The sequence below is a fragment of the Tachysurus vachellii genome, chromosome 18, assembly GCF_030014155.1.
Source record: "Tachysurus vachellii isolate PV-2020 chromosome 18, HZAU_Pvac_v1, whole genome shotgun sequence".
Lineage (NCBI taxonomy): Eukaryota > Metazoa > Chordata > Actinopteri > Siluriformes > Bagridae > Tachysurus > Tachysurus vachellii.
Genome location: NC_083477.1, coordinates 21,580,936 through 21,594,397, shown reverse-complemented (window position 1 = coordinate 21,594,397; position 13,462 = coordinate 21,580,936). Strand labels below are relative to the sequence as shown.

At 42.5% G+C, this 13,462-nt stretch overlaps 1 protein-coding gene across 1 annotated transcript in view; it reads right to left on the bottom strand.

The window, feature by feature from the left end:
* Positions 1–11,616, bottom strand: part of xylt1 (xylosyltransferase I) — a 66,820-nt gene extending 55,204 nt beyond the window's left edge. Inside the window, exon 1 of the mRNA XM_060892173.1 lies at positions 11,180–11,616. Coding sequence (XP_060748156.1) covers positions 11,180–11,482 — 303 coding nt within the window. The 5' untranslated portion in view covers positions 11,483–11,616. The remainder of the gene's footprint in view (positions 1–11,179) is intronic.
* Between the last annotated feature and the right edge of the window lie 1,846 nt (positions 11,617–13,462).

Below are 13,462 nucleotides of genomic sequence, written 5' to 3'. Positions count from 1 at the left end.
ACTGACACAACAGTGACACAACAATGACACAACACTGACACAACACTGACACAACAGTGACACAACACTGACACAACAGTGACACAACAGTGACACAACAGTGACACAACACTGACACAACAGTGACACAACAGTGACACAACACTGACACAACAGTGACACAACACTGACACGACGTAACAACACTGACAGGCCGTAATTACACTCGCTGTAATAAGGACACTTTTTATGGACTTGTTTACGAAAGGTAAAAAGGAAAAAAAAGAGAAAACAATAACAAACAAAAACAAAAGCGTTAATGAAATAACTGTGAAGTAACTGTAACTGTGTAACTGTAACTGTAACTGTGTAACTGTGTAACTGTGTAACTGTAACTGTGTAACTGTGTAACTGTGTAACTGTAACTGTGTAACTGTGTAACTGTAACTGTGTAACTGTAACTGTGTAACTGTAACTGTGTAACTGTGTAACTGTGTAACTGTAACTGTGTAACTGTAACTGTGTAACTGTGTAACTGTGTAACTGTGTAACTGTAACTGTGTAACTGTAACTGTGTAACTGTGTAACTGTGTAACTGTAACTGTGTAACTGTAACTGTGTAACTGTGTAACTGTAACTGTGTAACTGTAACTGTGTAACTGTGTAACTGTAACTGTGTAACTGTGTAACTGTGTAACTGTAACTGTGTAACTGTGTAACTGTAACTGTGTAACTGTAACTGTGTAACTGTAACTGTGTAACTGTGTAACTGTGTAACTGTAACTGTGTAACTGTAACTGTGTAACTGTGTAACTGTGTAACTGTGTAACTGTAACTGTGTAACTGTAACTGTGTAACTGTGTAACTGTGTAACTGTAACTGTGTAACTGTAACTGTGTAACTGTGTAACTGTAACTGTGTAACTGTAACTGTGTAACTGTGTAACTGTAACTGTGTAACTGTGTAACTGTAACTGTGTAACTGTGTAACTGTGTAACTGTAACTGTGTAACTGTAACTGTGTAACTGTAACTGTGTAACTGTGTAACTGTAACTGTGTAACTGTGTAACTGTGTAACTGTAACTGTGTAACTGTAACTGTGTAACTGTGTAACTGTAACTGTGTAACTGTAACTGTGTAACTGTAACTGTGTAACTGTGTAACTGTAACTGTGTAACTGTGTAACTGTGTAACTGTAACTGTGTAACTGTAACTGTGTAACTGTGTAACTGTGTAACTGTAACTGTGTAACTGTAACTGTGTAACTGTAACTGTGTAACTGTGTAACTGTAACTGTGTAACTGTGTAACTGTAACTGTGTAACTGTAACTGTGTAACTGTGTAACTGTAACTGTGTAACTGTAACTGTGTAACTGTGTAACTGTAACTGTGTAACTGTAACTGTGTAACTGTAACTGTAACTGTGTAACTGTGTAACTGTGTAACTGTGTAACTGTAACTGTGTAACTGTGTAACTGTAACTGTGTAACTGTGTAACTGTAACTGTGTAACTGTGTAACTGTAACTGTGTAACTGTGTAACTGTGTAACTGTAACTGTGTAACTGTGTAACTGTAACTGTGTAACTGTAACTGTGTAACTGTGTAACTGTAACTGTGTAACTGTGTAACTGTAACTGTGTAACTGTAACTGTGTAACTGTGTAACTGTAACTGTGTAACTGTAACTGTGTAACTGTGTAACTGTAACTGTGTAACTGTAACTGTGTAACTGTAACTGTGTAACTGTGTAACTGTAACTGTGTAACTGTGTAACTGTAACTGTGTAACTGTGTAACTGTAACTGTGTAACTGTAACTGTGTAACTGTGTAACTGTAACTGTGTAACTGTGTAACTGTGTAACTGTGTAACTGTAACTGTGTAACTGTAACTGTGTAACTGTGTAACTGTAACTGTGTAACTGTAACTGTGTAACTGTGTAACTGTAACTGTGTAACTGTAACTGTGTAACTGTAACTGTGTAACTGTGTAACTGTAACTGTGTAACTGTGTAACTGTAACTGTGTAACTGTGTAACTGTAACTGTGTAACTGTAACTGTGTAACTGTGTAACTGTAACTGTGTAACTGTGTAACTGTGTAACTGTGTAACTGTAACTGTGTAACTGTAACTGTGTAACTGTGTAACTGTAACTGTGTAACTGTAACTGTGTAACTGTAACTGTGTAACTGTGTAACTGTAACTGTGTAACTGACAGCTGGGCGAGTTGAAGGCTTTTCCATGATGCTGCTGGAGCCGAGGGGAAAAACCACAACAGCCTCATGATACACAATAAACACCACACACAAACACCTACTCCCTCTCTCTTTCTCCCTCTCTATCTGTGTCTCTCTCTATCTCTCTCTCGCTCTCTCTCACACACTCTCTCTCTTTCTCCCTCTCTCTCGATCTCTCTCTCTCTACCTCTCTCTCTGTCTCTCTCTCTTCCTCTCACTCTCTCCCTCTCTCTCTCTCGCTCTCTCTCACACTCTCTGTCTCTCCCTCTCCCCCTCTCTTCCTCTCACTCTCTCACACTCTCTATCTCTCCCCCCCCCTTCCCCTCTCTCTCCCTCTCCCTCTAAACCAGAGGAAGTTATTGTGGAAAAACAGAGCGAGTGTTCCAATCAAGTCCAGCTCATTAGTGAGCGCATCATGGAAATGTTGGAGATAACCATCATCACGACTCGGAGAAACAAATCGATAAACGGCGACTGGAGCCGTAACACAACAGCTGGGGAGGGACATGAAAGAGCCAGCTTGTGTCTTTAGAGGTCTTGCTATCAGGACATGATTTCTTTACAAACAAACCCGTCGCTCGCCTCCGAAGAGGCCCGGGGGTCCTGCAAATTTAAGAAAGAAAAAAACCCACATCCTAACACACAACATCAGTGTTCTCAAGGCCACGTGTACACCTAACGTCGCTCTTAATCTCACGTGGAACGGAGGAGGCGTTAATGAGATGCCGCCCTGCTGAGAGCCGAGCGCTACGGCACCATATGGAACTGATACTCAGGGTTTTATTCCATCGCACACCAGCTCATGTTACGCTTTGTCCTCATCTGAACAAACACACTTTACACACAAACCTTTATTCTTTCAGTCCTTCGCTTTCTTTCCATTTTTATAAACAAACAAGCAGCAAAAACCTGCTGAGATTGTAGAAACGTCCTGAACGTTAACGCCGGAAAACCTGAATATCAGGGTTATTAAAAATCTATTATAATTATTAAAACACTGAACCCGCCCCTGACTCCGCCCCATGACTCCGCCCACTGTGACTGGGTTTCATCAGCGTTTGTAAAATTACAGTATTACGATTCTGAAGCGTATCTATCGCTTCTAACATTATTCACGTCTTTGACTTCTGCTGACCATCACACAGAAGACAAAACAGATAAAAACCTGATTATAAAAGTTCAGTCAGCTAAAGAGCAGCAAAATATTACACACAGACACACTAGCAAAGAGTCATCCAGGTGTGTGTGTGTGTGTGTGTGTTCCATCTCCCCAGAGAGTTCCTGTCTCACAGCCACCAGCTTACTCACTGCAGCCAGTCAGCGGTGATATAACGACATAATTCTCATCTACAAACAAAGTATTTAATATTCATTTGCATAAGAATTTGCAAAGACGTGATACACTGACAACTGAACAAAATGTACAAATCAAACCAAATGTTCATTTCCACAACTTTCAAATCTACAAATTATGATCAATAAATAACGGTGCAGATGAAAAAATGAAGGAGAAAAGAGATTGAAATCGTCACGTTAATTGGCATCGGTTTGTTGTCTAGTTAACGTTTCCAGCCCAATCATTAGCATTAAAATAAATATTAACAGACTGTAATATTACATATTACACTACGTCTGCATGTTAAAATAATCAACAACAGGGTGGCTGTAATGAAGCCAAGGCACTTTTACCTCTCTGACGTTGATTATTTTCCTCTAACTGCGCGACTCCGAGTCGTTTATTCCTCTCATGGTACAGTAAACTCATCAATGATTAGAATTTGTTTTTATTAAAGTTCGACGCAGCAAACTTTTAATCCGTTCATAGTTATGTTCAATAAATAAAGATAAAAGATTACACACTGGGGGGGCACGGTGGCTTAGTGGTTAGCACGTTCACCTCACACCTCCAGGGTTGGGGGTTCGATTCCCACCTCCACCTTGTGTGTGTGGAGTTTGCATGTTCTCCCCGTGCCTCGGGGGTTTCCTCCGGGTACTCCGGTTTCCTCCCCCGGTCCAAAGACATGCATGGTAGGTTGATTGGCATCTCTGGAAAATTGTCCGTAGTGTGTGATTGTGTGAGTGAATGAGAGTGTGTGTGTGTGTGCCCTGCGATGGGTTGGCACTCCGTCCAGGGTGTATCCTGCCTTGATGCCCGATGACGCCTGAGATAGGCACAGGCTCCCTGTGACCCGAGGTAGTTCGGATAAGCGGTAGAAGATGAGTGAGAGAGAGAGAGAGAGAGAGAGTACACACCGAGGCTGTTGTCAGTGAGCGGCTAGTATACAGACTTACTTACAGTTATTTATTTATATATATATATTGTATATATGTCTGTATTCGTATAGATTCGTATAGTTTTTTTGTCTTTCATGGCTTTTGAAGGGAAAAAAGGTTAGAAATTGCTTGTGTGTGTGTGTGTGTGTGTGTGTGTGTGTGTGTGTGTGTTTGTGTGTGTGTGTGTGTGTGTTCCATCTCCCCATGGAGATGGAACACAGGTGTCACAGGAGGTGTAGACACTGTGGATCATAACTACACCGTTCTTTACAGGGTTCTGTGTATATTAAGGGTTCTTCCTCCTAATAGTTTCACACTGAGTAACACTGGTGTGTGAGGAGGACATCTGAAGAAGCTTCTTTTCACTAAGCTCATTGAGAATGTTATATAGAATATCTGGCCCTGTTATCTGTTAATATCTATTAAGGAAACACCAGGAACGCCATCGCTGCCAGCCGAGTATAACACACCTCTTTACCAGCTGCGGCCTGGCACACACACTCAGACCGAGCCAGACAATTTTAGCCAGATGTGGAGGATTTATGGAAATTCTCTCTGCAAAGCTCTTGGAATAATCGCGTGTCTGTAGTATCGCAGTCTAGCCAGTAATATCCGGCTCCATCCAATAAAGAAGCTTTAACGGAATCAGGAAAAGGAGTTGGAACCTGTGGCAAGAGCTGTGTACCAACTGAGGAGGGAACAAACAGAAGTCCAGCATCGACCTTTAACACATAACTGTTAAGTCGGCAGACAGGAAAGGACACCGATGTGGACGTTTCACACAGGACAGGCATGTCTTTGTCCTGGGGAGGAAACCAGAGTACCAGGAGGAACCCGTTTGTGTTGGAGACTGTCGGGAAATTCCGTGCACGTACGGTTCTTCACACGAATCATTTCAGACATCTGCAAACGAATAAAAGCAACATGGAGGGCAGGAAAATCTGTTTCTCACAGAGAACTTCCCCTCGTATATAAATAATAATACATGTCTGTGTGTGCGCAAAGGAGGAAGTTCCACATTCAGTTTAAGGAACACACGTGAGCCAAAAAGATTTCCTGGTTTTATAAATAAGACTGGGATTTTAAATGAAAAGTACAGAGAGAGAGAGAGAGAGAGAGAGAGAGAGAGAGAGAGAGAGAGAGAGAGAGAGAGAGAGTGAGAGAGAGAGAGAGAGAGAGAGAGAGAGAGAGAGTGAGAGAGAGAGAGAAAGAGAGAGACAGAGAGAGTGAGAGAGAGAGAGAGAGAGAGAGAGAGAGAGAGAGAGAGAGAGAGAGAGTGAGTGAGTGAGAGAGAGAGAGTGAGAGACAGAGAGAGAGAGAGAGTGAGTGAGAGAGTGAGTGAGAGACAGAGAGAGAGAGAGAGAGAGAGAGAGAGAGAGAGAGAGAGTGAGAGAGAGAGAGAAAGAGAGAGAGAGAGAGAGAGAGAGAGAGAGAGAGAGAGAGAGTGAGAGAGAGAGAGAAAGAGAGAGACAGAGAGAGTGAGAGAGAGAGAGAGAGAGAGAGAGAGAGAGAGAGAGAGTGAGTGAGTGAGAGAGAGAGAGTGAGAGACAGAGAGAGAGAGAGAGTGAGTGAGAGAGTGAGTGAGAGACAGAGAGAGAGAGAGAGAGAGAGAGAGAGAGAGAGAGAGAGAGAGAGACAGAGAGAGAGAGAGAGAGTGAGAGAGAGACAGACAGACAGAGAGAGTGGGTGAGAGAGAGAGACAGAAGGAGAGAGAGAGAGAGACAGAAGGAGAGAGAGAGAGAGGAAGCCTAGAGAAGAGAAGAAAAGAATCAGACAAAGCTGAAGATCAAACAGACGTCAGATTCATCACGTGTCCTCTGCTGTAAACCTGAACAAAGAGGACAGAGATGGAGTCTGAGATTTAAACCACATCAGAGTGTGAACACAGAACACGGAGCCTCACAGAGACCTGCTGCGTCCCTCACCTACAGGACATCGATACCTTTAACTCAGACATCATTGCTTTTCTAAACAAAAACACTTTCCTGTAGTCTTTAAAACAGAACCAACAGAACCTTGTGTTTGATTTTAAATTCACTTGACACTCTACAACAAGACAAACAATATGTTATATGATATAATCTGTTTAATGGAACTGACCACATCTGGATCATGACAGAATTTATCATCTAAAAAGATTCATCTAAGAATCATATAACGACGTCAATCACAACAAAAACAAACAACAATTAAAGTAACCAGAATGAACAAAAACAGATCTGGGCCTCGTGTCAGTCAGAGAGGGTTAGTGAAATCCGACGTGACGTGGTCGTGACCTGACGACCGATTCATCACCATTATGAAAGTGATCATTGGCCATTAAAGAAAAAAAAACGGTGTAATATGGAGCTAACTGGAGACAGAGAAACATCTTCTCTCATGAGAGTCTCTCAAAGGCAACAAACACATCCATTTCCCCTGAAATCACATTTCATTTCCAACAACAACACCTCTGAATTTTGGTGCTTTGTAATTCCTGGACTCTGGCGTGATGAATTGTTGGAGCTGTGATGGATCTGAGCTTTAATCCTCCTGTTTTTCCAAACTCTTCCAAAGGAAAAGCTCCATGTGCCAGCTTCTGGTATATAAGCTCCTGTTTTTACAAAAACAAGAAACTAGGCAGAGGAATAAGGACAACAAGCGAGAGAGTTGGAGGACGGAGCTGGAGGAAAAGCAGAGAGAGATGGAGAGAATCAGGGGAGCGTATTACAGCCTGTCATGGGTGAGAAGAAGGAAAGGTCATCGCGCTCCAAGGTCGTCCCGTCTCCCAACCAGCGAGACGGTTCGGAGCTGAGCGCTTTTAGATATTGACTTTAACACTATGAGAAATACGGCGAAAGCTACAGCTAGCAAACCTGAGTAAATACTGAGGTATTAGCATGAAGGTCAGCAAACAGCTACTAAGGCAGAAACCAACAACAAACCCAATTCAGTTACAATAAGAACTCTGTTGCTGTTCCCAATACAAACCGTGGTTTTTTTTTTACCCGAACAGCCTGAAGTTTTTTTATTCCTCAGAAATCACAAGATTTTATTTATATACGTTTTTAGTTTTATATTTTTCATCCTTTTATATAAAGATGTAGAGGCTTTAAACAGTCAGAGAAAGCAGCTCGGTGTCGTCTGTTACTGAGAAACCGCAAAGACGTGGGGAAAAAGTTCCAGCTTTACAGGGACGTCCCCTACCCTAGTTTGACCCCTACCCTAAGGTTGTGGGTTCGAGTCTCGGGCCGGCAATACCACGACTGAGGTGCCCTTGAGCAAGGCACTGAACCCCCTCATTTATGGGCCGCAGCACAAATGGCTGCCCACTGCTCCGGGTGTGTGTTCACGGTGTGTGTGTGTTCACTGCTGTGTGTGTGTGTTCACTGCTGTGTGTGTGTTCACTGTGTGTGTGTTCACTGCTGTGTGTGTGTGTTCACTGTGTGTGTGTTCACTGCTGTGTGTGTGTTCACTGTGTGTGTGTTCACTGCTGTGTGTGTGTTCACTGTGTGTGTGTGTTCACTGCTGTGTGTGTGTTCACTGCTGTGTGTGTGTGTGTTCACTGTGTGTGTGTGTGTTCACTGCTGTGTGTGTGTTCACTGCTGTGTGTGTGTGTTCACTGTGTGTGTGTGTTCACTGTGTGTGTGTGTTCACTGCTGTGTGTGTGTTCACTGCTGTGTGTGTGTTCACTGTGTGTGTATTCACTGCTGTGTGTGTTCACTGTGTGTTCACTGCTGTGTGTGTGTTCACTGTGTGTGTGTTCACTGCTGTGTGTGTGTTCACTTTGTGTGTGTTCACTGCTGTGTGTGTGTGTGTTCACTGTGTGTGTGTTCACTGCTGTTTGTGTGTGTTCACTGCTGTGTGTGTGTTCACTTTGTGTGTGTGTGTTCACTGCTGTGTGTGTGTTCACTGCTGTGTGTGTGTTCACTGTGTGTGTGTGTTCACTGTGTGTGTGTGTTCACTGTGTGTGTGTGTTCACTGCTGTGTGTGTGTGCACTTTGGATGGGTTAAACGTAGAGGACGAATTCTGAGTCTGGGTCACCGTACTTAGCTGTATGTCACGTCACGTCACTTTCACTGACACTGGAGACTCCTTCCCCATGTTATGTAAACCTTTCTGTATAATACATTTAGAATTAGTGGTGTGTCCACTGTGAACACGCTGTTACTATAGAAACGATAACTTATCGAACAAGTGCATCGATATAAACACTCTGCGGATCAAACATCGACTGACCGATCAGAATCTAGCATTCAGATTCACACTGATTTCCTGAACAACGTCGTAGCGCCGCCCTGGAAGCACACAGCGTCCGTTCGACAGCGTGTGTGCGAGTTTACTCGGCTGTTCCTGAATGAACTCTTTGAGCTCTAAAACAGGGAGAACATTCAGCCAAACATTTTGTAACACCAAACAACCGGCGTCCTGTTGTGCTGAATATTAGCGTTTACACTCAGGAGGGTGAGAGAGTTTCTCCAAGCCGGAGTTTATTCTAATTATCACAGATGTCACAAATACATCACGAACCTGCAACAGTCCTGCAGGGATACTCCAGGAGGTGAGCAGGCGTTTATACTGTTTTTATTTTCTCACCGGAAAAACACCAGAGCGATTCTGGCACGTCTGGAAAACCCTGCCGAGACGAGTCGCTGCCGGCTCTGCACTGTGGGAAACGTTATCTCTTTATTTATTCCTTCATTTTCTTTTCATCTCTTAACACAGTTTAGTGGAAATAAAGTTTATTAGCTTTGATTTTTTTCATCCAGTCTGTCGTCATCTCTCTCTTTGTCCTCGTGACATCTCTGCCTTTATATTTAACGTCTCTTCAGACCATCATCAGTCTCAGGACCTCACGTAGGTATCGTACTACATGATAATTAGCACCAGTAATTACAGGAAGCTCTTATAATCCTTTAATGTCTACTTAGTCACTTTTATCCTGTTTAACCAACACTAAAAGCAGCACATCTTCACATTAAGAACTATTTAATCATCAAATGTGAGCGCTCGCTCGTCGTCTGGTACCGACCCGACCGCAGGGTTCTAACAGCTCGACTTTTCTGATTTAAAGGCGTTTAAAGAAAAAGATATTTATTTATAGATGTATATTTAATCAGCATTTAAACAGAAGTCTGAGAATGTGTGACGTTATTAACCTTAAACTCTACAGATCCCTGCAGGTTTGTGGCAAATTAGAGCTCTGCGAAGCGACCACGTAACACTGATATCATGATAAATTACAGCTCAATACAGCTTAATGACATATCGCGAATATTTTTAAAGAATCATTAAATTTTTTTTTTTTATTTTATTGAATTTGTTTTTAAATGCAACAAATTTTGCTGCCGGTTTCATGCTATATCATGGATCGTAGAAATGTCTTTTATCTAAATATCGTGCTCAATTTTTATCTTATCGTCCCTAACATTTTATTTTATCGTCCCTAACACTTATACTACATTTTACAGATTGTTTTAAATGATGCAGAAAAACAGCATCAGATTGAAAAACCTACAAAAAAAAAAAAAAAAGAGAAATTAGAACCCATAAAGGTTCTACAGTTATCCCCACCCAGTCTGTAAAGTGTTCCCTTTCAGAAAAGTTCCACGTTTTTGGACACTAAGAACCCTTAAGCATCCAGTGAACACCTAAAGAACTGGGTGAGTGTTCAGTACAAACTCCAAGGACCTAGAACCTGTCAGGAGAACCAAGAGTTATCTTCCAAAATGACACTTTCTAACATGGCATCTGTGTTCTACATAGAACCTTTAACGGTTCCTCCACACACTCATTCACTTATATCACAAAAAGGGGTCCTCTGGGGTTCACCTTATGAGTAAAGGGTTATAGCTGTGTTATAGCTGTGTTATAGCTGTGTTATAAGAGTAAACCCTTCTTCTCTATGTGTTACAGAAAGGCTCCGATTTTTGGAAGCAGGGAACTCTTAATTATCCAGTGAACCCTTCAGGAATCCTTAAGGCGTGTGATTATTAACGGTATAATTGTTAATAATTAATAATAAATTAACGGGATTATTAACGGTATTTATGGTATAAATCTTTATAACATTTGGTTTCTAAGAAAAACTCCTAATTTCTCAAAGTTTTTGGAAGCTAAGAGGAACCTGACTGTTTTGAGTTCAGGGTAAGCAGCACAAACTGCAGGAGGTTTTTGTAACAGTTGGTTCCTAAACGAACCCTAATATCAATAAGGTCCAACAAATGATGCCCTGCGTGTGTGTGTGTGTGTGTGTGTGTGTGTGTGTGTGTGTGTTGGTGATGTGGACAGAATAAATTCTTCAGCACTGTCTGTAGAGGACGCGAGTCCACCCCGAATGTAAACGCGTATCTGAAGCCTAACATATAGATCAACCTCAAAACCGGGGCCCGTTCTCGAGGACAGGATGGAGACCGACAACCGAGCGTGTGTGTGTGTGTGTGTGTGTGTGAGTGAGTGTGTGAGTGAATGATTGTGTGAGTGTGTAAATGAGTGTGTGTGTTAGTGTGTGTGTGTGTGTGTGAGTGAGTGTGTTTATGTGTATATGTGTGTTTATGTGTATATGTGTGTGTGTGTGTGTGTGTGTGAGTGTGTGTGAGTGTGTGTGTGTGTGTGTGTGTGTGAGTGTGTGTGAGTGTGTGAGTGTGTGTGAGTGCATGCACGGCGCTTCACACCAACATGACACAAATTCCGTGGTGTGTGTCTCCTTACCGGTTGCCGCTTGTGACGCAGGGTCCCTTTCCCGGGCTGCTGCCTCCTGCCCCTCGCATATTCACCGTACGCTTTGTTGACACCGAGCCGGTCTCTTTTCTCCCTGCCTGCGCCTCCGGCACCACCGGCCCCACCGGCACCACCACCCCCGGCACCGCCGCCGTTCTCCGCGTCGTCCCCTGAGTCCAGGCTGCTGAAGTTCCACACGATGAGCGTCTGCACGAGCAGCACCGTGAGCGCGGCGATCAGAGCGGAGCGCGAGCGGCGAGCCGACTTGCGCGCGCACGGACCGCCGATCATCATGCTTTGGTTTGATTGTGTCTTTTTCGCTCCCTTGCGCTTGTGTCCGTGTTAGAAGAGACCGAGCCGAGCGACCAGCACCGCCGTGCGCCACCGACACCGGGCTACGGAGATGTGTGGAGTCGGAGCGCGCACTGAAACACATAGACACACAGCGGAGGGGAGGAGGGCGGATAACCGCTGGCTCTCGGGTTGCCAGATTATAGAAAAGTCTACAGCAAACTGAAGACTTCACGACAAACACTTCACCAGAGGGGAAAAAATCTCTCTCACACACACACACACATACACACACACACACACACACACACAAACACACACATACACACACACACACACATACACATAAACACACACACACACACACACAAACACACACATACACATAAACACACATACACACACATACACATAAATACACATACACACACACACACATACACATAAACACACACACACACACAAACACACACATACACACACACACATACACATAAACACACATACACACACACACATACACATAAACACACACACACATACACACACACACACACACATACACATAAACACACATACACACACATACACATAAACACACACACATACACATAAACACACACACACATAAACACCCACACATAAACACATACACACATATAAACACACATACACATAAACACACACACACATACACATAAACCCACACACACACATAAACAGACACACACACACATATATAAACACACAAACACACACATAAACATACACATTCACACACACATATACACACCCTTTAAACACCCTACACACATATACACACCCTTCTGTTCTGTTTTTAGTATACACACCTTCTAACTGTTATAGAGTAAATAAAATGGTACAGTAAATAAAAAGTGTTAAATCTGTCAGAAAGTGTCGGAAAAAGCGTTATATTGTAGACGTCTACAGTAATGTTAAATGTCATAAATATTAAATCGTAAAAAAGAAAATACACACACTATATATATATACAAGCTGTTATCACTCTCTGTATCAGTAATTTATATGTGTGTGTGTGTATGTGTGTGTATGTGTGTGTAGGGTGTGTGTATGTGTGTGTATATGTGTGTGTAGGGTGTGTGTAGGGTGTGTACATGTGTGTGTATGTGTGTGTGTAGGGTGTGTGCATGTGTATGTGTTTGTATGTGTGTGTAATCATTTGTATGTATGTATATGTGTGTGTGTGTATATGTGTGTAGGGTGTGTATATGTGTGTTTATGTGTGTGTGTGTTTGTGTGTAGATTGTGTATATGTGTATATGTGTGTGTATATGTGTGTGTCTATGTGTGTGTGTTTAGATATAATAACGTTTTTAAAAGAGTATTAAAATAGAACAATTTGGCAACCCGGGGTTGGAGGTGGTGTAGATGAGGACAGCGCGAGCAAGAGCTCGTGCATGTAAATAAGAACGCGGAGCCCTCGCGTGGCCACGCGCGCGCACTGTGTGACGGAATGAGCGACATTAAATAAATAAAACACGCTTTAACACACAAAACACTGCGGAAATGACATATCGCTTTTTTGTGCATTTCTTTATGAGTGCAAAATGCAAAATTGCTGCCCATTTCCGAGGCGTCTCTTGTTGTTATGGATACCTGTATAAAGGGGCGGGGCTAACGGGACACAGGTGAGTTTATATTTACATTAACGGGACACAGGTGAGTTTACATTTACATTAACTGGACACAGGTGAGTTTACATTTACATTAACGGGACACAGGTGAGTTTACATTTACATTAACACGACACAGGTGAGTTTACATTTACATTAACACGACACAGGTGAGTTTATATTTACATTAACACGACACAGGTGAGTTTATATTTACATTAACTGGACACAGGTGAGTTTATATTTACATTAACGGGACACAGGTGAGTTTATATTTACATTAACGGGACACAGGTGAGTTTACATTTACATTAACACGACACAGGTG